The 26736-nt window shown below is 45.1% G+C and overlaps 6 protein-coding genes across 7 annotated transcripts; 2 read left to right on the top strand and 4 right to left on the bottom strand.

Moving 5' to 3' along the window:
• Positions 1-31: 31 nt before the first annotated feature.
• LOC6535916 (AP-2 complex subunit sigma) lies at positions 32-917 on the bottom strand. The gene is made up of 3 exons (XM_002096496.3): positions 766-917; positions 560-709; positions 32-500 (listed from the first exon to the last, which is right to left on the bottom strand). Exons 1-3 carry the CDS (start codon positions 766-768, stop codon positions 225-227), a joined length of 429 nt encoding a protein of 142 aa, XP_002096532.1. The 5' UTR covers positions 769-917; the 3' UTR covers positions 32-224.
• A 20-nt stretch (positions 918-937) lies between these two features.
• On the top strand, positions 938-1901 carry LOC6535917 (isopentenyl-diphosphate Delta-isomerase 1). The gene is made up of 2 exons (XM_002096497.3): positions 938-1349; positions 1405-1901. Exons 1-2 carry the CDS (start codon positions 1035-1037, stop codon positions 1858-1860), a joined length of 771 nt encoding a protein of 256 aa, XP_002096533.1. The 5' UTR covers positions 938-1034; the 3' UTR covers positions 1861-1901.
• An 11-nt stretch (positions 1902-1912) lies between these two features.
• Positions 1913-4604, bottom strand: LOC6535918 (3'-5' ssDNA/RNA exonuclease TatD). Its single transcript, XM_002096498.4, has 4 exons — positions 4123-4604; positions 3297-3645; positions 2963-3244; positions 1913-2901 (listed from the first exon to the last, which is right to left on the bottom strand). Exons 1-4 carry the CDS (start codon positions 4310-4312, stop codon positions 2763-2765), a joined length of 960 nt encoding a protein of 319 aa, XP_002096534.1. The 5' UTR covers positions 4313-4604; the 3' UTR covers positions 1913-2762.
• Positions 4605-7384: 2780 nt separating this feature from the next.
• On the bottom strand, positions 7385-8414 carry LOC6535919 (farnesol dehydrogenase). Its single transcript, XM_002096499.4, has 2 exons — positions 7801-8414; positions 7385-7726 (listed from the first exon to the last, which is right to left on the bottom strand). Exons 1-2 carry the CDS (start codon positions 8371-8373, stop codon positions 7547-7549), a joined length of 753 nt encoding a protein of 250 aa, XP_002096535.1. The 5' UTR covers positions 8374-8414; the 3' UTR covers positions 7385-7546.
• Positions 8415-8815: 401 nt separating this feature from the next.
• On the bottom strand, positions 8816-26511 carry LOC26536068 (neuropeptide SIFamide receptor). 2 transcript variants are annotated; one of them, XM_039375561.1, is made up of 6 exons: positions 26393-26511; positions 23986-24927; positions 23841-23907; positions 16787-16886; positions 12171-12809; positions 8816-12051 (listed from the first exon to the last, which is right to left on the bottom strand). In XM_039375561.1, exons 2-6 carry the CDS (start codon positions 24751-24753, stop codon positions 11316-11318), a joined length of 2310 nt encoding a protein of 769 aa, XP_039231495.1. In that variant the 5' UTR covers positions 24754-24927; positions 26393-26511; the 3' UTR covers positions 8816-11315. The 2 variants fall into 2 exon arrangements, with proteins under 2 accessions (XP_039231495.1, XP_039231496.1); XM_039375562.1 differs by having other exon boundaries at positions 23986-26494.
• LOC6535921 lies at positions 14625-16762 on the top strand. The gene is made up of 3 exons (XM_002096501.3): positions 14625-15514; positions 16277-16410; positions 16495-16762. Exons 1-3 carry the CDS (start codon positions 15503-15505, stop codon positions 16634-16636), a joined length of 288 nt encoding a protein of 95 aa, XP_002096537.1. The 5' UTR covers positions 14625-15502; the 3' UTR covers positions 16637-16762.
• Positions 26512-26736: the final 225 nt, after the last annotated feature.

The raw sequence follows: 26736 nt of genomic DNA on the forward strand, positions 1-26736 counted from the left end.
CCTATCACACCCCATAAAAAACCAAAACTCATAACTTTTGCATACAATCTCTTATGGTACATCATTTGTTTCTAAACACGGCTTTTAACATTTGAGTGTTTGCATAGAGAACACATTAAAGATAATAATAATAATACGCGTAATAGTATATGAAAGAAGATTCGATAAGCGGGTATAGCGCCTGGGGGAATGCATCTGGCAGATCCGATATATGACTTGGGCCGCTACTCCAGCGAATTAAGCGTGAGCAGCTGCTTGAGCACCTTCGTCTGTGAAGTCTCCCGGATCTCGCCCGCCAGGAACATCTCATCCACCACACTGTACACCTTGTAGAAGTTGAACACAAGATCCAGCTCACACACGTTATGGAAGTATTCGTTCAGCACCTCCACGAAGTTGTGGATGGCCTCCAGATAGCACAGGTTGTTGTCGTTCACATCCACGCAGATGCAGAAATACAGACCCGCATAGCGTCGGTAGACGATCTTGAAATTGCGGAACTACGAAGGAAAAATGTGGTGAAGCGGTTCATCAACAGGATATACAGACTCGATCCTACCTCTACAAAGTTGGTGTGCTTCGCATCGCGCACTGTGACCACGGCATGCACCTCCTCAATAAGTTTCTGTTTCTCGTCGTCATCGAAGTTCATGTACCACTTGGCCAGGCGAGTTTTTCCAGCTCGGTTTTGTATAAGTATGAATCGAATCTGGGCGAATGGAGAGTCAAATGGGGGTCTAAGCTAAAAGCTGGCTAATTGCTCACCATTTTTGAAGAAATTTGTTAGCCCGTTCCTTGGCTATTTACAACTTTTTTTTATTTCGACAACGGGGGCGAAAAACTGATTATGAGCAAATTGTGTATCACTGGGACCAGGGCTACGACTACTGTTCCGGAACAGCTGTTTCCTTGACAGTGTTGCAAGCTGGTCGTGAAGAAAGCAAACGAGTTGGCAGCCGCGCGCGCTATATTACGAAGTTTCACTTTCACACATATTTGTTTTGGCCCCACTCGAAACTAGTCATTAACCAAAAATGTTGGTCTCTCGTTTGAATCTCCTGTTGCCACGCTTATCCTGGCTGCGAGGTTGCTCTACGAGATTGGTGGGCCAGCAAAAGCAGCGACAGATGCCAACGGAGTTTTCCGTACACGACCCTCTGCAAGCTCACGCACTCAAGGAGCAGTGCATCCTGGTGGACGCAAATGACCAGACCATTGGGGCCGCCTCAAAGGCAGACTGCCACCGGGTGCATCCAGAGACGAAAGATGTTAAGCTCCATCGAGCCTTCAGTGTTTTCCTCTTTAATTCTCAGGGGGAGATGCTAGTGCAAAAGCGATCGGCTCATAAGGTGAAATCTTAAGGAATCTGTTTTTCATAAAACCCATAATTAACTGTATCCGTAGATAACCTTTCCCAACACATACACCAACGCGTGCTGCAGCCATCCGCTATACGAGATTGAGCAGGAGCGCCAGGAGAGTAACGCCCTGGGCATTCGTGTTGCTGCCCAGCGGCGACTCAACTACGAACTGGGCATTCCTACGGAAGAACTGCAGCCTCAGGACTTTCGCTACCTGACCCGCATCCACTACGCAGACACAGGCGACGGCGTGTGGGGCGAGCACGAGATAGACTATATCCTGTTCCTGCAGAAAGACGTGACGCTTCGTCCAAATAGCAACGAGGTCAGTGAGGTGCGCTACTTGCGGCGCGATAAAATCGACGAGGCGGTGGCCAAGTTTAGTGCCCCGCTGACACCCTGGTTCTCTCTGATTCTACAGCATCGATTGAAACTCTGGTGGGATAATTTGCACCAGCTGGAGCAATTTGAGGACTTAAGTAATATTCAACGCTTTTAAGTGTGCTAACCAACCAAAAATACACGTAATGACGTCTCAAAGCGGCCTTTTGTTCGTTTGGGTTTTTAAATTCGCTTTATTCAAATGGAAAATAGTGTGTGTCTGTGTGCGGACAATGGGCACAAAGCGGATTTTATGCAACCTCCGCGGGTCGATCAGTTCAGTACAACGCTTTGTATATGTAAATATATTAATATATAGTTTGTATAGGCGCAAGATATTCAATATGTTTCATAGCCTAACTAATGTGTTTGTATGTTGAATATCATATAAATATTTAGCTTTTAAAATGATCACATTACGTTTCTCATAATCATCATCGTTATCGTCGCAACAAGAATAAATATGTACAAAAGTACGACTACAGGCTAACAGAGACACAAACTAAAAGTATTGATTCTAGCCTAAATACAGAAAAAACAAACAAAAGACAAGCTGCAGCACTTAACATTTAAATCTATCGCTTCGGGAGCGAGTTCGAAGCGCGCTTCGAGGCGTGAAGTGCTGACCCCGTGCGAATCCGGAGTCGACGTTCACGAGGCACCACCTTGGCACCGTTTCTATGGGTACTCGAGTAAATAAAGCAATTGCTCGGAAATTCCAACAACTTACAGCTAGACCCTGCAAACTTCGAGTGATAGATTGCACCTTTACGGCAGGGGGTTGAATATATAGTTATAAACGTCTACGTACTTTTCGCATGCAATGGGGGTCGTATGTGTGGATGTGTGTATGTGTGGGGATCAGGATAAGCGCTTTATCCTGAATTCGAATAGTGGTTAAGGCACATTGGTATGAGTCTATCGTGAATCTCAGGCTCGTTCAATCTATAGAGTTAGGGGTTTAAAGCTGCTGGTTGGCACACTTTGTCGTTCAGTTCCATGCGGCTCCGTTTCCGTTTTCTAGGACAAGCCAAACAGTTTCAGGGCATTGAAGGCGGTGGCCAAAGCCACCTCGTCCGGGGATTTCTTCATGAAGGCAGCTATCATCTCCACAATGGCGGGCAAACTGCACGGCTCGTTGCGTTGGAAGGTACAATATCTGGAAAGTACTTTGAACAATTAGAAAATGTACCTATTATAGAATATGGTACGTCCCGGACCTATGTAAGTACAACAATGAACGTTCGGTGATGCCAGTCTTTACGTGTTGCGGCAGCTTGGAAGCCCTTGTGTTTGGGTACATGAACGGAGCATCCGTCTCCACCAATAGTCTGTCCAGCGGCAAAGTGCCGTCCTCCAGCAAGCGGCGGACGCCAGTATCGGATTTGTCCTTGCACAGGTAGCCCGTCAGGCTGATGTAGAACCTGCGCTCTAGGTACTTAAGCGCCTCCTCGGCGGTGCCCATAAAACCTCTGATGATCACAGGCGGCAGATTCTCGAATCTGCGTAGGGTTGAAAGTTAAATGTTTTGTAATCCAGATCTATGGCTCTTACTTGTCAAGTATTTCGAGTAAATCGAGCTGAGCCGACCGCTCGTGAATCAGCAGAGGTTTATTTAGCCGGATGGCCAGCTGCAGCTGCTTGGCGAAGATCTGCTTTTGGGCGTCCGGTTCGGAGAAGTCCCGCTGGTAGTCCAAGCCACATGGACCAATCGCCACGCACTCCTGCGCCTGGGCGATGTGCTCCAGGTCGAACCACGTGGCCGGCTCTTCCACGATGGACTTTGAGTCGTGCGGGTGAATGCCAGCAGTTGAGTAGATTATGTCGGGATAGATGCGCGAAAGGCGCAGCGCTTCCTTGCTCGATTTGACCGAAGTGCCGTGAACCATTAGTTTCTGAACACCTGAAAAAGGAAAGGCGGGAGAAAGTTAGTGCAACCTGCACTGGGCTACAGACTTATGTAGAAAGAGAAAATATGTGACTTCTGCTAGTTAAAGATCAGATACTCTTATCAGGTTTGGACTGTTTCCTTTTGAGTTAATGCGTTCAATGAATTTTTTGGTGAAAAACAAACCTAATAAAGTGTTATTTATATTCATTTAGCATTAATCTTTTAAGTATACATATTTATAAAGTTCTGTTGAAAATCTGAAGTATATTTCTGGGTCTCAAGCTACCTTCCCACTTCCCATTAAGTTCGTAATGCCTTCTGCAAGAGCACATACGTATATTAAAACATAGGCCCACTTGTTGCTCGCCAATAGCCCGACCTTCTGGCTGCCTGGGTGTTTTCGCAGCCTCGCCCCAAAACAAAGACACTGCCCGGTCCTTTTTAATTGAATATTCCTGCATATGCAGTATCCGTATCTCACACACAAACCTGCGTCTCTGGCTCTTTGCACCACGGAATCGAGATCACGGCTATACTTTTTGTTGGTCAAATTCGCACCCACGTCGATGACGATCAGGTTCTCAAAGCAGTGCTTCATGTCCAGCTCCAGCTGATCCTCCAGCAGCGGGGCAACGGGGGCCACCACCGTCTCCTGGGGCGTCTGTTGATTGGGGTCCATGTTCTGGATCGGATTCTTGGCCCTATTATCGACGAAAATAGCTTATGACGCAGGCGATGGATTGCTGGGCTGCGACTGTGTGCGTGGGTAATTCAATTAGCTTGTCTTTGGAGGGCAAGGAAACGCAACGGCGGTGAAAGCCGTGAAAAGGGGCTCTACTGAATTTTTTACAATTTGGAAGAGTTGACCAATTCGGCAATTAATGGTCTAAAAGTAATGGAATTTTAATCTAAAAAACAATCCCGACACGAACTACAACTGCTGGCTAGAGTTGAACAACGTTCTTAGCACAGGTCAGTAAAGGTACTTCACTTTGCTTGCAATCGATAGTTGGAATCGATACCCAACACCAAATTATATCGTGTTTGAATTTAAATGGTTATTAAAATCGAACATGATCTAATGAACTACTGCCCAATTATTCAAAATGAATATTTATACCCGTTACTCGTAGAGTAAAAGGGTATACTAGATTCGTTGAAAAGTATGTAACAGGAGGAAGGAAGGGTTTCCGACCATATAAAGTATATATATTCTTGATCAGGACCAATAGCCGAGTCGATATGACCGTCTGTCCGTCTGTCTGTCCGTCCGTATGAACGTCGAGATCTCAGGAACTACAAAAGCTAGAAAGTTGAGATTAGGCATACAGACTCCAGGGACATAGACGCAGCGCAAGTTTGTCGATTCATGTTGCCACGCCCACTCTAACGCCCACAAACCGCCCAAAACTGCGACGCCCACACTTTTGAAAATTGTTTTAATATTTTTTCATTTATGTATTGGTCTTGTAAATTTCTATCGATTTGCCAAAAAAACTTTTTGCCACGCCCACTCTAACGCCCACAAACCGCCCAAAACTGCCACGCCCACACATTTGAAAAATGTTGTAATATTTTTTCATTTTTGTATTGGTCTTGTAAATTTCTATCGATTTGCAAAAAAACTTTTTGCCACGCCCACTTTAACGCCCACAAACCGCCCAAAGCTGCCACGCCCACACTTTTGAAAAATGTTTTGATATTTTTTCATTTTTCTATTAGTCTTGTAAATTTCTATCTATTCGCCAAAAAAATTTTGGCCACGCCCACTTTAACGCCCACAAACCGCCAAAAACTGTCCTTCGCACTTACACTAGCTGAGTAACGGGTATCAGATAGTCGAAGAACTCGACTATAGCGTTCTCTCTTGTTTTATTTTATTAATTTAATAGAACTTAGAACATAAATGGTAGCCGCTAAGGACAAATAATTGATAAATACAGAATGCCACTCCAGAAGTCGGGTAAGTTGCCAGCTGCAAATAGTCATAGTTATACCCGTTACTCGTAGAGTAAAAGGGTATACTAGATTCGTTGAAAAGTATGTAACAGGCAGAAGGAAGCGTTTCCGACCATATAAAGTATATATATTCTTGATCAGGATCAGTAGCCGAGTCGATCTGGCCATGTCCGTCTGTCCGTCCGTCTGTCCGTCTGTCCGTCTGTCCGTCCGTCTGTCCGTCCGTCTGTCCGTCTGTCCGTCCGTATGAACGTCGAGATCTCAGGAACTACAAAAGCTAGAAAGTTGAGATTAAGTATACAGACTCCAGGGACATAGACGCAGCGCAAATTTGTCGATTCAGGTTGCCACGCCCACTCTAACGCCCACAAACCGCCCAAAACTGCCACGCCCACATTTTTGAAAAATGTTTTAATATTTTTTCATTTTTGCATTGATCTTGTAAATTTCTATCGATTTGCAAAAAAACTTTTTGTCACGCCCACTCTAACGCCCAAAGCTGCCACGCCCACACTTTTGAAAAATGTTTTGATATTTTTTCATTTTTATATTGGTCTTGTAAATTTCTATCGATATGCCAAAAAACTTTTTGCCACGCCCACAACGCCCACAAACCGCCAAAAACTGTCCTTCGCACTTACACTAGCTGAGTAACGGGTATCAGATAGTCGGGGAACTCGACTATAGCGTTCTCTCTTGTTTTCTTGTTTTTTTTCATTGCTTTATAACATGCCCACACACACATACCGCCCTCCACTATTACCATGCTAACTACTTTTTATTATATTATTTTCAAACACCAGCAAGTTTATTCAACTGCTACAACGATCCATTGTATTCAAGTACAAATATTTGTTGTTTTAGTTGGCCCACACAAAGCCCATGTCATTTCTTATCAAGAAACAAAGGTTTATACAAGCTCGCGGACGAGCTTGACAGTGAACTCAAGTTTTATAGCTTGCATGCCATTTGAAATTGCACTGGCTCAATACCCTGCTCTTTGCTTCGACTTGCCGGTGTTCCAACCCACTGAGTGTATTCGTATCTTCAATGGGCGTCAGATGCTTTAAACTGGGAAATCAATATAATATACAATTTATACCGGGTATTTAGAGCGACCCACAGATCATTCGATCATTCATCAGATCCCCGACTTTTTGATGAGCCCGTAGGCACCACCCAAATTCCTGTCCTACCACCATCACTTCCTTGGCTATCAGCTCCCGACAGCAGCTTCTCCAATTCCGTCACTGGACGACGGCAACCCGATGCAACTATGAATCATGGCGAGAGATCTGGATAAATTACTGTCTCTATCAGCTGTTAACCGAAGTTCAGTGACTTTATTTAGACACCTGTCTCTTGGCAGTTCGATAAGTTTTTTGCAAGACTTTAACAAAAGTATATGTCCACGTTGTTTATCTTTTGGGGAAATTGTTGAAATTATAAACATAATCATGTCTGGGGTGGATTGACCACTTAATAGATAATTTCCAATACTGTTAATTTTAAATGTCGTTATTGTAATTAATTTGATTTTATTTTTGATTTGAAGAAATCATTATTTATTTCTGAATAATAATTTCCTATCCATGTTGGCCCCTAATCCTCTGATCGAGAGATAATCGTGCGGGTGGTTGTCTAGGTAAGTTTTGCTAACATCAATTATTGTTATTCAAAATCGCTAGATTAAGATTAATAACTGATTATTCATATTCCTGATGAACAAACAGGTTTACTAGAAAGGCAGTTCAAAGTTTGGGGTAACCAAAAACCAGTTTACAACTGTTTCTAAGTTTAGATTAAATAGCGACCTTGGGCGTATTTTTCTTTTAATTAAATTTTTCGATTATTATTTGTTTGCACTACTATTGAAACGCTCAGCACAATTGTACTATATGCTCAGCACTTTGAGCACTTGAGCAAACTTAACGTTCGTATCAAAGTGGACACTTCAAAAGGGTTCACCAACCGGCTTGATAATCAGCTCCTTTATCTGAACGGTTGGGGGCGTCTGGATGCAATAGGACACAGCATCGGCTATATCCTCCGATCGCAGCATGGGCATGCCAGTGGGTTGCTCCCAAGAGCCGACTTCAAAAATTTCGGTGGCCACTACTCCCGGGCTAATGCTCTAAAATCGGACACGTGTATATAGATACATCATTAAAAGCACTTATGCGAGCTTGACGAGCGGGTTTAACTTGCCGTAATCTTAGTTTGTGTGCCCTTCTTGATAAACTCCTGGCGCAGGATTTCGGTCAAGGCTGTGATCGCGTGCTTGGAGGGCGCGTACATGTTCAAGCTAAAGCCCTCCACAGCCGGAACTGAGTGACCCACCACACTGTTGATGACCACCACATGACCGTCGTTCACCTTGCGGCGCTGCAGCGATAGGAACCATTGGCGGGTGCACCAGGTTACTCCCAACACATTTACGTCCAGAACGGCCCGCACATCAGCGGAATTTTCCGGGTCCGTAATGTTCATTTGACGTATGATCCCGGCATTATTGACAAGCACATCGGCACCACCCAGAGTGCGATCGATCCAAGCGAAGGTATCGATGACCTGCTGCTCGTTGCTGACATCACAGGGACGGGTGTGGAAGCGAGCAGCCTGATCGGCGGGCAGGGAGGACCTAATGTCCTGCAGAACCTTCTCCCTCCTGGCCAGGCCCACCACTACCATTCCCTTGGCCACCAGATCCCGGCAGCAGGCCTCTCCGATTCCGGCGCTGGCACCAGTTACAACGGCAACGCGATTCAACCAGCGGTTCATGGCAAGTCTGTTCGATTTGATTTTCAATAAAAGACTAGGTTCGATCTCTACTACTTTATACCATACATAGATGTAAATCGCTTATTAATAGGCAGAGCTTTTTGGTGAAAAGTTTAAGCACAGATAGCTTCAATAAATCTAGTTGGATGGGGTTATCAAGAGCTGAAGAGCTGAGCTCAAATTCTCAAGTGGAATTTATTTTATTTCAAGATAGCGGCACCATCACCACGTATGATCGTTATCTATGGATTTATGGATTATACCCATCAAGAACATTCTCCAGTGTTATTTCGTTTAGCTTTTAAATACATTTTGCCAAAAAGTATTCTACATTTCTGGTGTTATTTATTATTCCATCAAACTAAGAATACTAATTAAAATTTGTAGTCGAAATCGAAAGCATAACGTAAATGATCCTCCAATTAAGTTATTACCACTGAAGTTTAGTTTGTATTTTTATTTATTATTTCTGCTAACATGCATGTATCTTTGGTGTTAGTTCTATGCGATAAATATACATATATATGTATTCATTAACACATATATTTACATATATAATATTGTGTTGCCTTTAATGCCATTCTTTCGGTTTAACTGGTTAACGCGCGATCACTTTTTAAATATTTTATGTTATTTTGTATTCCGCATCGGTAAATAACGAACATAATGCACATGCATGTGAGTATGGGTATGCTCTACGTTTTAAAACTTTAAAACCTAAAGTTCAAATTGGGGTATTCGATAAATATTACTTTGCTTAAATCAGCCTGCTCGCAACTTCCGGGTTAATTCTTTCTTTTTTAAGTGGAATCAAAAGCGGGAAAGAACATTCTATTGCGCGCCCTTCGTATTTGCAGCATATAATATGTATGTATTTATATAAATGTAATCTCTTGTTTACTAGACGATGTTGTTCGCTCTTGTGAATGCTTGCCACATACTGCTAACATATGAATCGCTAGGCCTATATAAATATATGTTTGTATATTTGAAATATATTATTGATATTCCTCATTGTAGATTCTTGCCTTACACTAAGCGCTGGAGTTTTGAACGGGCTGTGCATGTGTTCTACTTTTTCCATTTTTGGATCGGGGTCTTAGCCTTCCATGTCTAAACAGAGAACGATAGGTTCGACTAATCTAAATCTCTGATCAAATCATTCTCGGTTACACCAAAGCCAACCAAAACTCTACCGATCCGCGCCTAATGCAATCGAAGTATATAAAGATATATAACGTATGCTTTATGCTTGATATATTCTGTATACATATAAATATTTACTTGTTCGTTACTTGACAGTTATAAAATTTTGGCTAACAATAAAATTGCATAGTTAATCGTTACGTTTAGTTTCATAGTTTTACCATTGATTTTGCCCCCTTGCGATATCCGTTAAAATTTTATTTCGTATAGTTTAAAGTTTATTGGTGTTTAGTGTTTAACGAATTTGAGTTCGATTATTGTTTGCTTCTTTGTTAGTTTGTAGTGATACGTTTAGTGCGAAATCTTTGACTGCTTTGTGCTCACTTAGCGGACAACCTACTCCTTCGTCCAGCTCTAATCCTAATCTAGCCCTAATCCCTAGACTACTCCATTCCCCCTAATCTACTCTGTCCCAGCATGGTCAAGTGTTACTTTGTGCGCGTTTGATGCCTTAACTAACTCTGCTGCCTCTGCCCATGGTTACCGAAACACCGAAACATCGAAATATCGAAATAATCGGCGATTGGACAATAACAAAGCTTGTATGGTGCGCCAATCGTTTTCGTTTTCACTCGCCTTCCGGTGCATTGCGTCTTCTAACCCATTTCCGCTGCTGTGCCATTTCCGCTGCCGCGACTCAGTTGTGTAAAATTCTAATAAAATTGATTATTGTTGTTTGATAGATACACGGCGTACGCGCAGACATACGCTTGTATTGCATATTGCTTATTCCAAAATCAATATAAATATATATGTATAAATTGTAAGAATTTCCATACAAAAATTTAGTAGGTACGTTACTTTAGACCTCGGTGTTATCTCATTTTGTTTTGTTTTCGTTTCTCAACTATGATACTGGACTTGCCCGTTTCACTCACGTTCGCCGTCGTACAAAAAGTTTAGCTAAGCTATTTTAACCCCTTCGATTCCCACGTTGTTCCGCCCACTCTTAACCAAACTTTTCGATATTGCAAATTGCGAGTACAAACCATCTTAAAACTGCGTAACGGTACATATAGGTATTATATAGCCATAGCCAAGGAGTAGTTCCTATCTTGCGTAGTACCTCTGAAACACGTATAAAACATCTATTACCTATTAGATCTGTGGGGAGTGTCTTCAGTGTCTTTAGTGTATTCTATATTCTGTTTTCTGCATTCTGTGGTGTCTGTGTGTGGAGAAGTCCTGTTGCTCGAACCCCGTGTGGCATATCTGTTCTTAGCTAAGCGATCTCTGATTAGATATACCCACCCACTATTGGTCCATCCCGATGTCCGTCCCCACTGGCACTCCATCCCGTCCACTAACCTAACCCTATCCCAACGACGATGACGGGACGGATGCGTGCGGCACTGCCTAGTTACTAATTCTGAACCCACCAGCGCGCCGACTTGTATCACAATCGTAGGCCTATCACTCGACTTCCATTCGACCCTGTCTGAGTCTATCTGCTATAGAAATCTGCTAAGATTTCCTTTGTGGTTCGGTAAGTTTTTGGTATCGTTGCTTTATTTTGTATGTTAGGTTGGGTCGATTTGTTAAGCAATAAATCCTAGGGGTTTGTGTGATTCAAGAACTTATTAGAGCACATCTGTTTAACGAAGGTAAACCATCTTAATTATGCTTTGAAATTTCTGCATTACATAAGCCCCTAATGTAGTTCATCACACTTGTTTAACTGAAACCGACCCACGCATATGGTGGTTGGTATCTATCTACCAGAGTTAGGAGCTCCTTCAACCCAATGTTGCCTGCTCGTAGAAATCCGCATTTCTGCGAGGAGAAGTAGAACTGCCGTAGCTGATCTGCGAGTCGGTCTTCTTCAGAATGGAAACGTGGTGGGTGGGTGCATCACCCGTCCGGTTGGCCATGAGCGAATCCTGTTTGTGGAGCAGTCCGCGTCGCTGGTCTGCGAAGGAGATGACCGAGTCCTGCTTGACCAGCTGATGGCGCCTTTGCTCTGGTCGCTGGTCAACAAACGAGATCACCGAGTCCTGCTTCACAAATTTCTGCCGCTTATCGAGCAGGGAGCTCGGTGTGGCGCCCTGTCGCCGGCCAACGTCCATCGAGACACTATCCCTGTCCACCAGAGTGTCGTTTAGACCGTGTCCCGCCGCCCGTCGAGCCTCCATGTATGACACAATTGAGTCCTGCTTGGACAGTGACACCTTGGAGCCATTGCTGTCCTGCTGGCAGAGGGGTCGCCTGATCCCGGAGGCATCGCTGCAGGAGCTCTCCTGCTTGATGAGGAACTGACGAGATCCGTGAGAGTCCTGCTTGAGCAGCATTTGCTGCGACAGGTTACTGTCCTGCTTGAGCATCATGTTGTGGCGCCGCAGCGAGTTATGCTCGTAGATGTATGACACCGCGTTGCCCTTGCTGCTCGGACTCTTTCTCGAGCTGTTCTGGTGGTAGTGCGATGACTTTCGTGTGCTGGTGGTGCTGGAGGCGATGGCCACGTTGTCGTAGTACCTAGGTGGTTAGGTTGGAAAAAAGGTTAAGGCTCGAAAATTAAATTTGACATTAATGTTTTAGGTCTATAAATATTGTATCTGTATATATTAGGTCAATATATTTAGAAATTAACTAACCTGAGGCGTCCGCAGCAGCTGCGCGACTTTATGATGGCCGCGAATCCGCGTCGGTACTTCTTGTTCACCGAGTAGAGGATGGGATTGATGCAGCTGTTCGAGGAGCCCAGCCACTGGGCCACCGGCATCACCTTCTTGAGGATCTCGAACTCCTCCTGCGAGATGTCCGAGCCGAACTTGATACGCGCGAAGATGACGTAGAGCGGCAGCCAGGACAAAACAAACAGGATCACCACGGCCACCAGCATCTTGATGACCTTCACCTTGCTCTTTTGCTGCATGCGGTCCATTTGGGCGTCCTTGGACTCGCCAGGGATGGACCTCGTGGAGACCTTGATCCAGATGAGCACGTAGCAGAGTGTGATGAGGGACATGGGCAGCAGGTAGCAGGCCACCAGGTTGGCTAGCAGGAAGTACAGGTTCCCATCCGTGCCCGGAGGCCAAACTTCCTGGCAGAGAAACTGCGGCTGCGAGTAGGCCGAGACCAGGGCGTCGGAGAAGACCTCCTCGGCGGGCACCAGGTCGAAGAAGAGCAGCCAAGGGATGGTGGTCACCAGCGCGATTACCCATATGCCGATTATCATGATGCGAGCACGTCGCTTTGTCATCTGCTTCAGGGGCCACCAGATGGCAATGAACCTGCAAGAGGGGAGTCGCAACAAAGGGGATTTTTACCAAATATAGTACTCAAAGAAGGAGTCTTCTTAGGAGCAGGAGCGGGAGCGGGATCGGGAGCAGAAGCTCCAGATGCCGTTGACGGCTCTGAGCCGTCAAGGATAATGGCAATCATCAAGCTGTCGAGTCGAGGCGACGATGACGATGACGACACCGTTTCAACTAGGAGAAGCATGCAAATATCTCCGCTGATTAATTCGCACACGCAGGATACCAGCAGCCATCCTTAAGCCTTTTTCTGCTGAGTGTTCGCTTTCCAATCTCGACTATTGAACCCGCCGGCTGCTTCTGCTCCTTTGCTACACATAGCGTGATGGGAATCTTGGAGCAGGGGTGCCATTTTTTATTCTGCTTGCCATAATGAATTGTAATTTGAATAAGAGCTGCGAGGTAGCGAGACGAGTCGGTATGGGGCCAACAACAAGTTCAGCATTTTTCATTTAGCTTAGTGCAGTCGGCTCAGTGGTCATAGACAAGACTTGTCTCGGACCAACTGGGTGTCTGCTCCTGGCCCGAACCATGTAATTACGTGCATTGTGCTGGTAAATTTGACTTGGACTTTGGGTCGTCGCCTGCTTCTGTCCGCCAAAACATTTGGCAGATAACACAGCGGTAATTCCATTAGAGGGCGGCCAGGCCACTACCCCAGAATCCAAGTCCTCCGGCTCCGGACTAAAAATAGCAAACTAAACAATGTGGCCGAGACCCTCATCTCAACGAAAAAGGTGGGCGGCCTGGGGACCAAACAAAGCTGTCCGCAAAGCCAATAATCAAATTGTCATAACGTTTATTTATAGGAGAGCAATCCAATTGCATTTGCATAATTTGCCCATGCGACTTCTACGGCCATAAATCAGGCGAGAGCTTAATTGAGTTCTTTTGGGAAAACAACGCACTCGGAAAAAGTAATCAGCAGTTTTCGTTGGTTCACTCTAATAGAAACTAAACCTCTAATTTGATGTGGAAACTTGGTTAAATCATATTGATTACACTTTTGATGGTGTCAACATTTTTCTGAGCTTAAAAACCAACATTTCGCCATATGCGTTTAAATTTTATTTTATGATTATTCATAAATGAAATAGCCTTACAGATTAAGCTACATTTGTATGTACTTTGGAAAGACTGCTGGCTAAAAATGAAATTACCATTATTATTTTGGTAACCACGGTAGTTGTCAATTCCCCTGAGTACCATCTCTAAGGACTTGAGTTCAGAATGGTTACCATACTTATAAAGCCACAAGGTTTAAATGACAAATTCCTTCTTAAATACAAGACTACAAAGCTTTCTTCCGAGTACAACTAAAACCAATTGCTGTATATTCGCGATTTTAAAGCGCATAATAAGAAGCAAGTGTATTAATTTAATAATTTCCACATTATCCCGTGTTTCTGTCTAGATCCACGTGGCTTTATGGCTCTTATTTCGCTTCCTACTGCGGTTACCCATACGCACTGTTGACATTTGCGACGAAGACACAAAAGCCGCAATGCCAGCGCCGTAAAGACACAACTATGTTTATAAGCGAGTAAGCTGTCTTATAGACTTTATGATTATACGCCATCCAGTTATATACGCATACGTATTCAGACAAGAAAATACCCTAATTAAATGACAGTGGCATAAGTATAAATACAAGTATAAGCAAGTGATAAGCTAAGTCGAAGGGGCATTATGGGCCCAGGATCCCAAAGTCTGTGGGGAGATTTAAGTTTCATGTTACAGATAATAAATCTTAAATTTCGATTCAGTTTACGATGGCTCGTAAAAGGAGAAAACCCCAGCAAAACAACTGGATAAACGGACATCGATGGCGCTGGACTCGGGCTTCGACTGGGACTTGGAAGTGGATGAGGATGTGGATTTGGACTTGGACTTGGACTTGGATGGGTTGGCATTAAGCGTGGGCGGTGGCTGATATGCGGGCCTGTGGGTGACCAAACGATGAAGTGATGCGCTATGCCTTTGTCCCGCTGGCTGAAAAATGACAGTGGCAGAAACAGAAGCCTCTGGCCACAACTCCTCCTCCGATTGTGGTCAGAAATTGATATAAATGGAAGTGCACATAAAGCGACGGGCGACTGGCAAGTCTTATTGCTTATTGTCCTTGGGGCTATGACTGGCACACGTCGAGGGACTTCAGCATCACTTGATAAATCAGTTGACCGCGACATTTGCCGAATTTATCGCTTTTTTATTTTCTTTATGAGCCAGGAAACGCAGGGCTGGCACTTTGATTCCTGGCGGCCAACCACCAATGGTATAAATAATATCGGTAACGCGGCTAACAACATTCTAAGGCAATTGAAAATGCACAAAAAACGAGAAACATGAAATTGATTGTAAGCAGCGCCTAATACGGACAAGGTGAGCCATAGAAGCATATGATGAACTTGATCTTGAGACGACTGCTCCACTGACTCTCCTACATAACTGCCTAGCTGCCTAACCGCCCAACTGCCTAACTGCCATACTGACCAGTTTTCCCCGCAGCCGATTGCATTGAGTGGCGCTCACTTTCGGAACGGTCGCCTGGTGCAAGCCACCTATAAAAGCCGCACTCGGAGCTCAAGTTGTCACCAGTCGACAATTAGAAGTCATTAGCCTAGCTACCTTCCCAACTTTAGTTATCCCGCCAAAAACACCGCCTCAAAATGTTCAAAGTTGTGAGTATCAGTGTGCAGGAGATGTTGTTAAAAGTCTAAATGCAAGCATCGAATACTTATGATGTGAATACTAAATTGTTTTGCTCTATCGCATGTTACAAAAGAAATAGTTGCTACAAAAATCCAAGGCATTGAAAAAATATTAACTTTAATTTGATTAATTATACCCGTTACTCGTAGAGTAAAATGGTATACTAGATTCGTTGAAAAGTATGTAACAGGCAGGAGGAAGCGTTTCCGACCATATAAAGTATATATATTCTTGATCAGGATCAATAGCCGAGTCGATCTGGCCATGTCCGTCTGTCCGTTCGTCCGTCCGTCTGTCCGTCCGTATGAACGTCGAGATCTCAGGAACTACAAAAGCTAGAAAGTTGAGAATACAGACTTCAGAGACATAGAAGCAGCGCAAGTTTCTCGATTCATGTTGCCACGCCCACTCTAACGCCCACAAATCGCCAAAAACTGTCGGTGTTGAAGACTCTCCTTCGCACTTTCACTAGCTGAGTAACGGGTATTAGATAGTCGGGGAACTCGACTATAGCGTTCTCTCTTGTTTTTATTTCAAGTCTATATTTAAACACATTAAAGCTGTATTAGTCAGCTAGTCAGTTGTTAGGATCGGTTTTATCTTACCCAGAACGAATTATATGTGCTTTAAAGTCTGCCACATCTAACCAAATGCATTGCCGAGTGGCAGCCACCTGCTGCTCCGTCTAATACCACTAATCAGGCTAATCCGTGAACTCTGATCCGCCGCAGCTGTTCGTTCTCGCCGCCTTCGCCGCCTCCCAGGCTAACGCGCATCCCGGAGTGGTGGCCGTGGCACCCGTGGTGGCGCACCCGGCGGTGGTCCACACGCCCATCATCCATCATGGAGCCCACTCGGTGCACTCGTAAGGCCATTCATTTCCAATCTGCTTATCGCACCACCGGACCACTCAGTCATTTCTTTTCTCCCCTCCCTCTCTTCCTCCCAGCCATGTTGTTCATCATCCGGCAGCCGTCAAGGTCATCACCCCCGTCGTTCACAAGCCCGTGGTGGCGGTGCATGCCGTCAGGCCGGTGGTTCCCCTGGTTCCAGTGCATCATGCCGCCCCCGCTGTCGTCGTGCATCATTAACTGCAGTGAATACGGTCCAGTTTCAATCCCTTTTCCTTTCCCGCTCCCGATCCCGATCCCTACCAGACCCAATGCCTCCCTGAACCCCACAACCACGATCCCACAATAAAAGTTTATAGCCACGTATTGGAGAGAGTGTTTTTAACTTACCTGTCCAGGGAAACGGCAATCAGGCTGTAGACAGAGGCTGCCACGGAGACACCTTGTATGTAGGGCACAAACTTGCACATCAGCCATCCGAGCATCCAGGCTGCGAGTTCCAGCGGTTCGCGAATTGGATGGGGAAAGGGGAAAAGAGAGTGGGAGGTGAGTATATTAGTATATTGGCTATAAACAATGCACAAATTTGGCCGAGTAACTTTCGGTCGCATTGTCCTTGCCGGTGGCCTAGCAATACACTGAAGAAAACCTGAGGGCCTATGAAAACTAAAATGAGTTTTGGCTTTATTAAAATCCCCCAAAGACACTTCGCGTCCTAACCACGAGTAGCAACTTAATGTGGCTAACCTACCATAAGATTCTTTTAGTTCTTTTGGGCCATATTCCAATTAGTAAAGGGCGTATTTCTATAATCATAAGCCATAAGTCAGACCATTTATCTTAACTGCTTAGCCTACAAAATAATGAAAATATTATCAAACTAAAACTAATATTGCTAAGGATACGAATAAGGAATATATCGAACCTGAATTTTAATGGCTGAATATATTCAATATCTTACATTTAATATTGAGTACCTATAGTTTACAGCTGGGAGATAATCAAATTTATACAAGCTTATGGACTTCTTTATAGCCACTGATTTTCCCCGAGTGCACTGCTAGTGGTTATCCTTATGGTGGTGGTGGTGGTAGTGGTAGTCACGGACAGTTGGGTTCGAGTTCTGGTTAGCGTTCAATTCTTCTTGTCATTGCCGCCGCCCACGTTCCCGTCGTTGTTTGCTGACTGAGATTTATGTGCTGCATATCATTCATAATTTGGTGACAAGTCTCAGATTGCGGCCAGCCATCGGAGTGGGTGGGGCAGAATGTGGGGTCCTGGGGGCAGAGCATTGTTTGCCTAGACCCAGACCCAGACCGCAGTGGACCGACCGCAGGACTGCCTAACTTAATTTGTATTCCTTTTACTCCATTTTGTGGCAGGAGATGGTAAATGGAATACACGGGCCCTACTTGCGCATAGTTGAGCGTTATGACTTTTATGCTAAGAGGCATAACTCACTCAGACACAAAAGGTTATAAAGCATACATGGGCGTTGAAAAGGAGGGGAACTTCCCAAGGTTGATGACAGGCGGGCGGAGTAAGGCGCTTGGTTCATGACATATTGAATGGCAATTAAACAAGTGCAAGTGCGGCCCACACATCATTAGCAGTTAGCAGTTAGCTGTTGGCTGTTTGGCAATTTGGCACAAAGAGTTCACGCAGTTCAATGCTCGACAGGGAGACGCCTCCTGCGTCATGGGGCTCCTAATTTCCTGTCTCGTTCGCCTGTCTTATCTCGATTTGTTGTCGCTTTTTATTATGCATACGCACCGTGGGCCGCCGAGGCAGTCCAATAAAAGCTAACTTTAATGTGATTTGGCACATAAAAATATAAATATTATTGACGCTGTGGCGCTTTGTGCAAGTGAACTCTGTGGCTGTGGACAGGTTCTGGACAGGATCATGTGTGTCTGTAGGGTATGCAGGGTGTGCAGGGAAGACATCCACATTCTCCCCAATGGCAAACAATCAACAGTGTGTACTCAGGACAGCAGCCCCAATGGGTTTTTCGGTTTTATTCCTCCGATTTGAAATGGCTTTTGGGCAGACCTGCATGTGCAACAGACTGGATCCAAGGCTATTAATGGGAGTGTATTTGGCCACTCACTTGATATTATGCTGATAAGGGTGAACTTTGATATATGGCTGTCTGCGGGAGCTCTTGACTCGGCAAACTTTGGCTTTCAAGTAGCTTGAAAACAATTTAAATTCAAATTCGGTTCTGAAATGCTCCATCACTTGCGGGCCACCGGATTAGCAGTGCCACAGGGTGAACTTTTTCAAAAATACATGTTCACCCAACTTCCCTTAGACAAATAAACTATCTAATTGTGTATGCAATTCTATTAGGACAGGCAAACGTGACTCGGACGGTTTGTCTGGGATAAAAGTTAGCATCAGTGCACTCTGGCAGTCAAGTGTCTTAACCAAGTTAAAATTTTGGTTAGCTTAGCGCAGTGAAGTGACTTCTCGATAATCCCAAACAAACAATGGCTTTTTACTAAATATGGAAGGTATTTTGACAGGCTAAAGCGTTCAACACTGTTCAACTTATTATATTGTCCAGCTCACTGACTTGGAGAATTCCAACTAACGAGAAACGTTGACATTTAAAATGGGTTTTTTGTTTACTTAAAACGACTAAAAAGGAATAATAAATATTTATGGAACCGCAAATCCCGTATTTTATATAAAACAATTAAATCTATAGTTCAAGGGCTTACAATTATGCCGGCAGCTATTTTTAAATACCACAAGCTCAGATAATATATGTTTTTTTTCTAAGAATACCCAATCATACGAAACCAATCTTTTAATAACCCCAACCTTTAGGCTACATTAATGTGTTGCACAAACATAATTGTAGGTACCAAAATAACCCTAATTGCCTTGCGTGACGGGGCAAACCAGAAACTTCTTGTGGCATTACCCGTTTGAGGCCTCAAGTGAAGCCAAACCCTCCACGGTTTGCTCTGCAAACATCCAGTCATCCCGCCATCGCGCCAAGGTGCGAATGAGATGGGGGTTTGATCCGACTTGGAGTGTGTTTGACATGGCAACATATGGCAAACAGACGCCTCCATTTATACGAGAAGGCTGGTGCTCAATATTGATCAACTGCAGGAGATAATACCAATCGATACTCAGACTTATCGGCAGCCTTCGATTGTGGGTTGTGGGTAGTGGGGTGATGGCGCCCCATCAGCCCTTAAGAAATGTCAAGTGCGCCTTAAGCCTTTTATTTATTAGCCTCTTACCCTCCTTTCAGACAGAACTTTTGTTTTTCGCTTGTGACACAGACAAAAATATTGGTGGTGTGGGTGTTGCATGATTTTTAAAAAATGTTAATAAAATTTAAAATAAAAAACATTATGTTCAAGGAATAATTTCATCTGAGTCTTAAGTATGTCCAACAAAGTTTCGTTATATTTCTATCTCCCAATCTGTGATTGTGTCCTCTGAGTAGGCGAAGTGGATTGGATTATTCCGGGCATTGCGGATTCGTTCCAGTGGCGGGAATGCCAGACACGGAGTTGGATCGTAAAGTTAATGAAATAATCAGGCGTGACAAATCCGCAGGTTTGGAATCGGGAGTGGGAGTGAAGTGGAGTGGAGTGGCCATGGAATAAGCATAACATAACACTTCTGGCAAATGCGTTATTGTTATGATTATCGCCGCGGCGTCACGTCCTGCGGCGACTTCTGTGGCAGCTCTTCGGGACAATTGAATACCACAGCCAGTTCGCAGAAAAATGCGCGTGGGTCTCGGGGTGGAAACAGAAATAGGAATCTGAATCGAGGAACCTCGAGGTGAGATATGGGATTGAGGGAGCCAAGAGGCTGCAGATTTTAGGTGGAGGGGGCAGAGGTTAGATGCCATTTGCCGACGGCACGTAGAGACTAAATTAAAATACAATTGGCGAGCTAAAAAATGACTTCATCTGGGCTAGGGAAACAGAAATGCGGGAGAGTCTGCCACCAAGTTACGCATATGCCGCGTTCGCCCAGCACAAATCACGTGGCCCCTTAATGATCAAACTGGCAACGTGACTGCAAGATTTAGCCAACGGGAGATGCGGATCTAAAAAGGGCCGTAATGATAACGATTTCCCATTGATAAAATAGAACAACAATGGCCATAAAGCCCCATCTCAGACAATTGCCGTTGCCTGTGTTCCCGTTGCTGTGGCTGTGGCTGTTTTTGTTTCTGTTGCAAGGATATCCTTCGTCTCAAGGCGGCATCGTTGCTGGGAAATCAATTCATTTCGCATTTTATTGGATTTCGAAGCACACACATAAATAAGGGCCAGCGCCACATTCCAACCACCTCCCACCACCTACAAAGACTACAGGCCCACCCCAATACAGGTGCCCCCAGCCCACTCCACCCCACGCACACACACCCACACACACTGGCACACTCGCAAGTGTGTGTGTGTATAACCCTGACTATTAGGTTTGCCAAGCGAAATATTTAGGTCAATTCATCCAGCCGCAAAGAGCCTTGAATGCAAACAACCTTCCATTGCAATTCTGAGGCTTGAAGGTGTGCTTAGATAATGGCGCTGCCAGCGGCGATGGCCACCGTGGGCGTCGCTGCCAGCTGCGACTGCGACGGCGACGTCGTCTTTGACGGCTCGAATTTGATTTCATATAATTCATTTCGGTAGCAAAACACGGCGACCATTCCACATCCCGCCCACTTTGCCGCTCGCTTAGCGCGAGTAGTGGGAACTATCCGACAGCAATGTGAAATGCTCGATGTGCAAGTATGCCAAACTTTCAAGCTCCCACGCACTATGCTACACAAGGAGAAAATGTGTATTAGAGGACAGCCTAGGACAGCCTAGAGGACAGTCGTGAAGAAGAAGAACCACAGAATTTACACTGGTAATGATTATGAAGAGTGTTTGGAAGAGTTATAATCTTTTCTGGCGAATCATTAACTGACAAAATAAAAGAACAATTTAATTTAAATCCAAAAAATGTATTTTCTTTAATCATGAAAGAAAATAATGCGTGAAACTTTCGTTTGTAAATATTGTGATACACATGAGAATAGTTGGCAACCCATGTTTCTTCCGCTGCATTAGTGCTATTTCACCGCTGTCGCTGGGAACTCGTTGCCTTCGTTTTAGCTTCAGCAGGTTGTCGAAAGTGAATAGGAATGTGAGTGGGGTTCAGAGTTGAAGGGGCGAGCATTTGCCACCCCAAAGGCTCCAATGCCAGCAGGAGGGCTGCAATTTGTTGTGACTGCCGTTTTTGCTAGGCATCGGCGGCTCAGCTGAAACTAAGACATGCCCAACGAAAACTTCTGAGTGGGCGGCCAAAAGGGTGCTCCATCCAAACAACCATTCAACCATCTAGCCCTACCAACTACCAACCAACACCCACCACCCACCACCCCCAGTGACCCAGTAAGAGCTGTCGGCCCTGCGCCCAGCTTGAATTTGTGAAATTAGGTCAGTTTTGTGTCGATGATCCTTTGGGCCACCCCGAAAAGCAGCCACCAATGCACCAACACATGCACAGCAGCGAGCACACACTCACGGGAGTGAGAGCGGGCGAGAGAAAGCGGAGAGAGTGCGCAGTGACATGGACACAAATACGGAGACACGGACACGGACACTGATACAGATACAGATACACAATGCAGGCGGAGGTAAACTCATTCACTTTTCGCCACTCGCTTCATTCGTTTCTGGCGATTCTCACTCGGCAGCCTTCGTCTACTACATTTGCCCCAAAGTGGGCGTCTCTGGGGGAGGTATGGGTTGGGATCAAGTGCAGTGCCGAGCTGCACTGAAAATACATTTAATACATTTGTTACTGGTATGTAACATTAATATTCAGGTTAACAAATAATCAGCAGATAGGAACGAGTATTTACATAAATTAAATTGAGATTAGTTTTAACTGAGAATTGTTTACTACAAATGTATTTATATATAAATTGGAAAGCTCTTGCAGAGTTAGGAAAGAACTTTTAAATAAATAAAATAAAATTAAAAAATTTGGAATAGTAGTAAATAAGCAATGCTGACATTGGAGAAGTGTTATAAAATTATCATTATTATAGCTAGCCTGATTTCATAATCTTGTATTGAAGAATTGTAGCTGCACAATTAATGTTTCTTGTACTCCAACATTTAAAATGAAATTGAAATTTTGCCAGTGTATCGCTGTATAGCAAAAAGAAAGGGAGAGTTCTCACAGGGCGGAGCCACTTAATTGGCAACACTTGGCACAACCTGCGAGCCTACGACCTGGCATTGGGATTTGGGTCTAGGGACTTGGGACTGGGATTGGGGTAGCCATCGAAGGCAAATTGCAGTGAAGGATGGAGCTTGCATGGCGTGCTCCACAATCGGAATTTGATTTACCAAGGATTTCGATAATTTTTCCATGTCGACGGCGATTTGCATAGACATTTGCCAACCTGCTCACCTTGTCGCCCAGGTCTACGACTATCAATTTGGATGTCAGTCCTCTAAGTTCGTTACGAATGCAAGCGGGGAAGTCGCGGGAGGGAAACCGACTGGGGGTGCAAGACGGCAGAGAGGGACAGATAGATGGATAGATGGACGGATGGATAGGCATGTCAGGGAAATTTATTTAAATTAAAGCATACAATTATGCGTAGCCTCGTTTATCGGGTCGTTTGTGGGTCGTCTCTGGGATTTGGTGGAATTGCCCTCTAATTAAATAGACACTTGTTCTTTGGCCCTGGCTCCCAAGGAAAAAGTACAAATTTATTTAATTGAGTGCGAGCATCCGATGCTACGAAAATCTGCCACATTTCTGGTGAAGTACACTGAATAAATTTATCTTGCTGGCTTTCGTACTGAGTGCGATTTACTCCCTTGATTAAATGAATAACTGGTTTTTGTCTTGGCAGTCTATTTTAAAAGTTATAAAGTTTATGCTGGTCAACCATTACTGAAAGCTATTAAATATTGATACTAACGCTTGGCACTTTCCAGATGCGCCATTGCTATTTTTTTTTTGTGCATGTACTAAAAATTCGGAAAAAGCCAAGGAGTCTGGCACATAAAATGCAGTTTGCAAGTAAACGGAAACCCAGTCTATGTCTGTTGAAAGTAAATATAACTGAGTAATAAAGTCCCATCATTTTTGTTTTTAGCAGAAGTATGAGCACTTTTGTTCGGACATTTATGCCGACATTAGGTCTAATGAGGGTCCATTACATTGCCCAAACATATCGGACACATTACGCATACGCAGCGTAAGCACGCAGGAGCAACAAATTTCGTCATCGCCATTTGGCAGGGCTTTATCTAAGCGGCGATTAATTGCAGTACATAAATCGGGCTAATATGCAGAACAAACAAAAACACTTCGGCTTCTCCCTAGCAGCTAATGTGCCCCCCAGTGGCAAATAAATCTCGTCGGCATCTTGCGGAATTAAGGAGATACTTACGCACAAAGATGTTGCCAATCAGAGTGGCTGGCAGGCAGAAGACAATGACCAGGATGTCCGCAATGGCCTTTCGTTGAAGAGGGGGAATGTAAATTTTATTTCAAATTAATGGGGTTCGTCCACGAGATTTACGGGTTCCACCCACCAGATTCACAATGAAGTAGTTCGTCACCGTCCGCATGCGAGGAGCCCGCAGGACGACGGCGATCACGAAGCTATTCCCGATGAGTCCAACCAGGAAGACGACGATGTAGGCCACGCAGTAAACCATGGACATGGCCAGCGAGTGGCGGTAGAGTGGGTCGAACCCGAAGTCCACGTTTCCGTCCAGCTGCTCCCACCGGAGGGCACTGTCGTTGTACGACTTGGTGGCCGCAGCCGCCGAGATCAAGCTGGTGGTGGCCGGCGATAGGTTCAGCAAGTTGGAGTAATAGGTGGATGAAGTGGCGTCAGCAATAGCCAAGGACTTGCCCGCCAGCGATCCTCTCGCCGATGCTGTTGTGGTGGCCGCCAAGGTGGCTAGAAGCGAACTGGCCGCCGGAGCCACCGTGGCCGTTGCCGTAGTGAGAACCGTGCCAAGCAGAGTGTCCGTAATGGCGCCGTTATTCAGCTTAATGGCACTCGATGCGCTCAACGAGCTGATAGCACTGCTACCACCTACACCACCTCCACCACCGCTGCTACTAGTGCCATTCAATTCGTTGAAACTCAAGAGGTTCTGAAAATCGACGAAATTATGCGTGAAATTATTGTAATCCCCGGCGAGGGCGGCTTCCTCCATTGTCTCCGCGACCGTTTTTCCAGGCGCCGTGGTCGAAATGGGCATGGGTACACTAGTCGTTGTAGTGGGAACGTCGCCACTTGTATGGCTTTTATGCTTTCGCTTGCGAATCCGCCCGCTGGCTGCCATCATCAAATCATTCGGCCGTCTTGATTGGGCGGATGGCACTTTCACTGGCGCCTCGCTTTCGCTATCACTATCTGTAGTCGTATCTCGAATCTCGGTTATTTTAGAAAAGGTCTATAAAAATGGCATCGTCACTTGGCATTTCGTTGGCTTGTGTAGGATATGCAGGAAGTTGAGTGGCTTTTGGATTAGAGAACAGTTTTTAATTAGCACTCATGTCCGCACAACATCTCGTTTATCCGGGGATTGTGCTGCGTTTGCCATAAAGTCGCACAATAAATGCAGTTTTCTAGAAACTCGCTAGAAAAGCGCCCAAGGACCCTTTCGTGTTTTTTATTTTTTGCTTTTTGGGTTGATATCACCTACAACAGTTTGTTGCCGTTTCGGATGCGAATCCGAATGCGGAATGCAATGGCTGTGTCGTTCGTCAGCTGGTTGACGTTGCCTTGGCTGACATTACGAAAAAGTCGGCGGCCCAAGGCCTCGTGTGCATATTTCAGATAAGGCCAGATGCTGGCTGCCTGGATAAATGCAGCTGGAGGGGATTGGGCATCGGGCATAGGAGCCAAGAGCATCGGCTCAGGGACATGGTCACCGCCGCCGTTGCAACACATGCGCGTCGCTAATTAATTTTAATGCCCGTTCTGCCATTGTATGGCTGCTGTATTGGGGGAAATTGAAAAGCCAGGGAGCGTGCCCTTTGACCTCAAAAAATCGACACACAACCATCGAACCAACGAGCAATTGAGCTACTCAATAGCAGCGCATAAAAATTCCATTAAGCACAACTGCCAAGCGCACGCAGCACTCTTCGATTGAGTGCCAAAAAATTGCCAGTAAGCATTGAAACAATTGGTAACAAACGAAGCCAGTGCGACATTCTTTTGTGCGGTTCCATGGGAGTGTCCACATCAGACAAACTGGCGACTAAGGACCCCTTGGCACACAATTCAAACTGACCACGCACAGCAAACAAAAATAATGCATTTACAATACTAAATAACGTGTATCGTACAATAAATAAAAGGCTTTCAAACACACCTTTTCATTTTCAAACAGAGGGATTCCTAATCTCAAAATTGTATGATCAACACAGTTCTGATAAAAACTAAAGTTTTAAAATATCTTTGCTTGCAATACATCAAGAAAATTATTAAAGCAGAATAGTGCATTTCCATAGTATACTTTCCAAGTTGAAAGATAAAAGTGCAATCAGTTTGAAAGGTTTTACTAAGGATACTAAGTTGAAAGTGAACTTTTTCCGTGTAGCTCCGCAACTGGCGTTCCTTTCGAAATTGGATTGGGACCTTTTTCGAGCGTGAAAGTGCTCGGGACCTAATTGAGCTTACATGCCTGCTGGCCAAGTCGGAGGCGATGCCAATGCCGATATGGTCCTTAACGTGGCCCCAAGGCGCAATGGGGCGTAAGACCAAGTGTCAACACCGAGACAAATCGGGCAAACTAATTAAACTGGGGGCTGGAACAACGCGAAGCTGCAAGAGCAGATGCAATTCCTTAAGGACGAACCGCGGAAAAGTAGGGAAGTCCCACACCTGCAGGTGCAGATGGGCCAGGGCAAGCACAAACAAACACTCCCCCGGATAAATCAGCTTCAGGACATGGACGCTCGAAAGGTTAACACTACGCGTGGTCGTTTCCGTGGTGCGATATCGTGGGTCGTGGGCCGTGGATATAGTCATCCGCCCCTGGGGCGACCGCGTTGTCAACGGATTCGCGTCTGAATGAGGACTGCTGACACTGCGGCCGCGGCAGCTCGTTTTTTAGGCCAAATCGGGCCGATAAGAGCCGAAGGACAGGATCCGACTGAATGTAGGTCCTTGTTGCCAAACCGCGCCCGCCTGTGGCAGCCACTGCCTTTCACTTCGGCTCTTCGACTCGGACCTCCGGAAGGAGTGGGTCTGCGCTTGTTCCAGTGCCACCCACTCGGGCGTTCGCTCGCTCGCTCGGTCGGTCGGTCGTCCTTGTCGC

The sequence above is a fragment of the Drosophila yakuba genome, chromosome 3R (assembly GCF_016746365.2).
Source record: "Drosophila yakuba strain Tai18E2 chromosome 3R, Prin_Dyak_Tai18E2_2.1, whole genome shotgun sequence".
Classification (NCBI taxonomy): domain Eukaryota; kingdom Metazoa; phylum Arthropoda; class Insecta; order Diptera; family Drosophilidae; genus Drosophila; species Drosophila yakuba.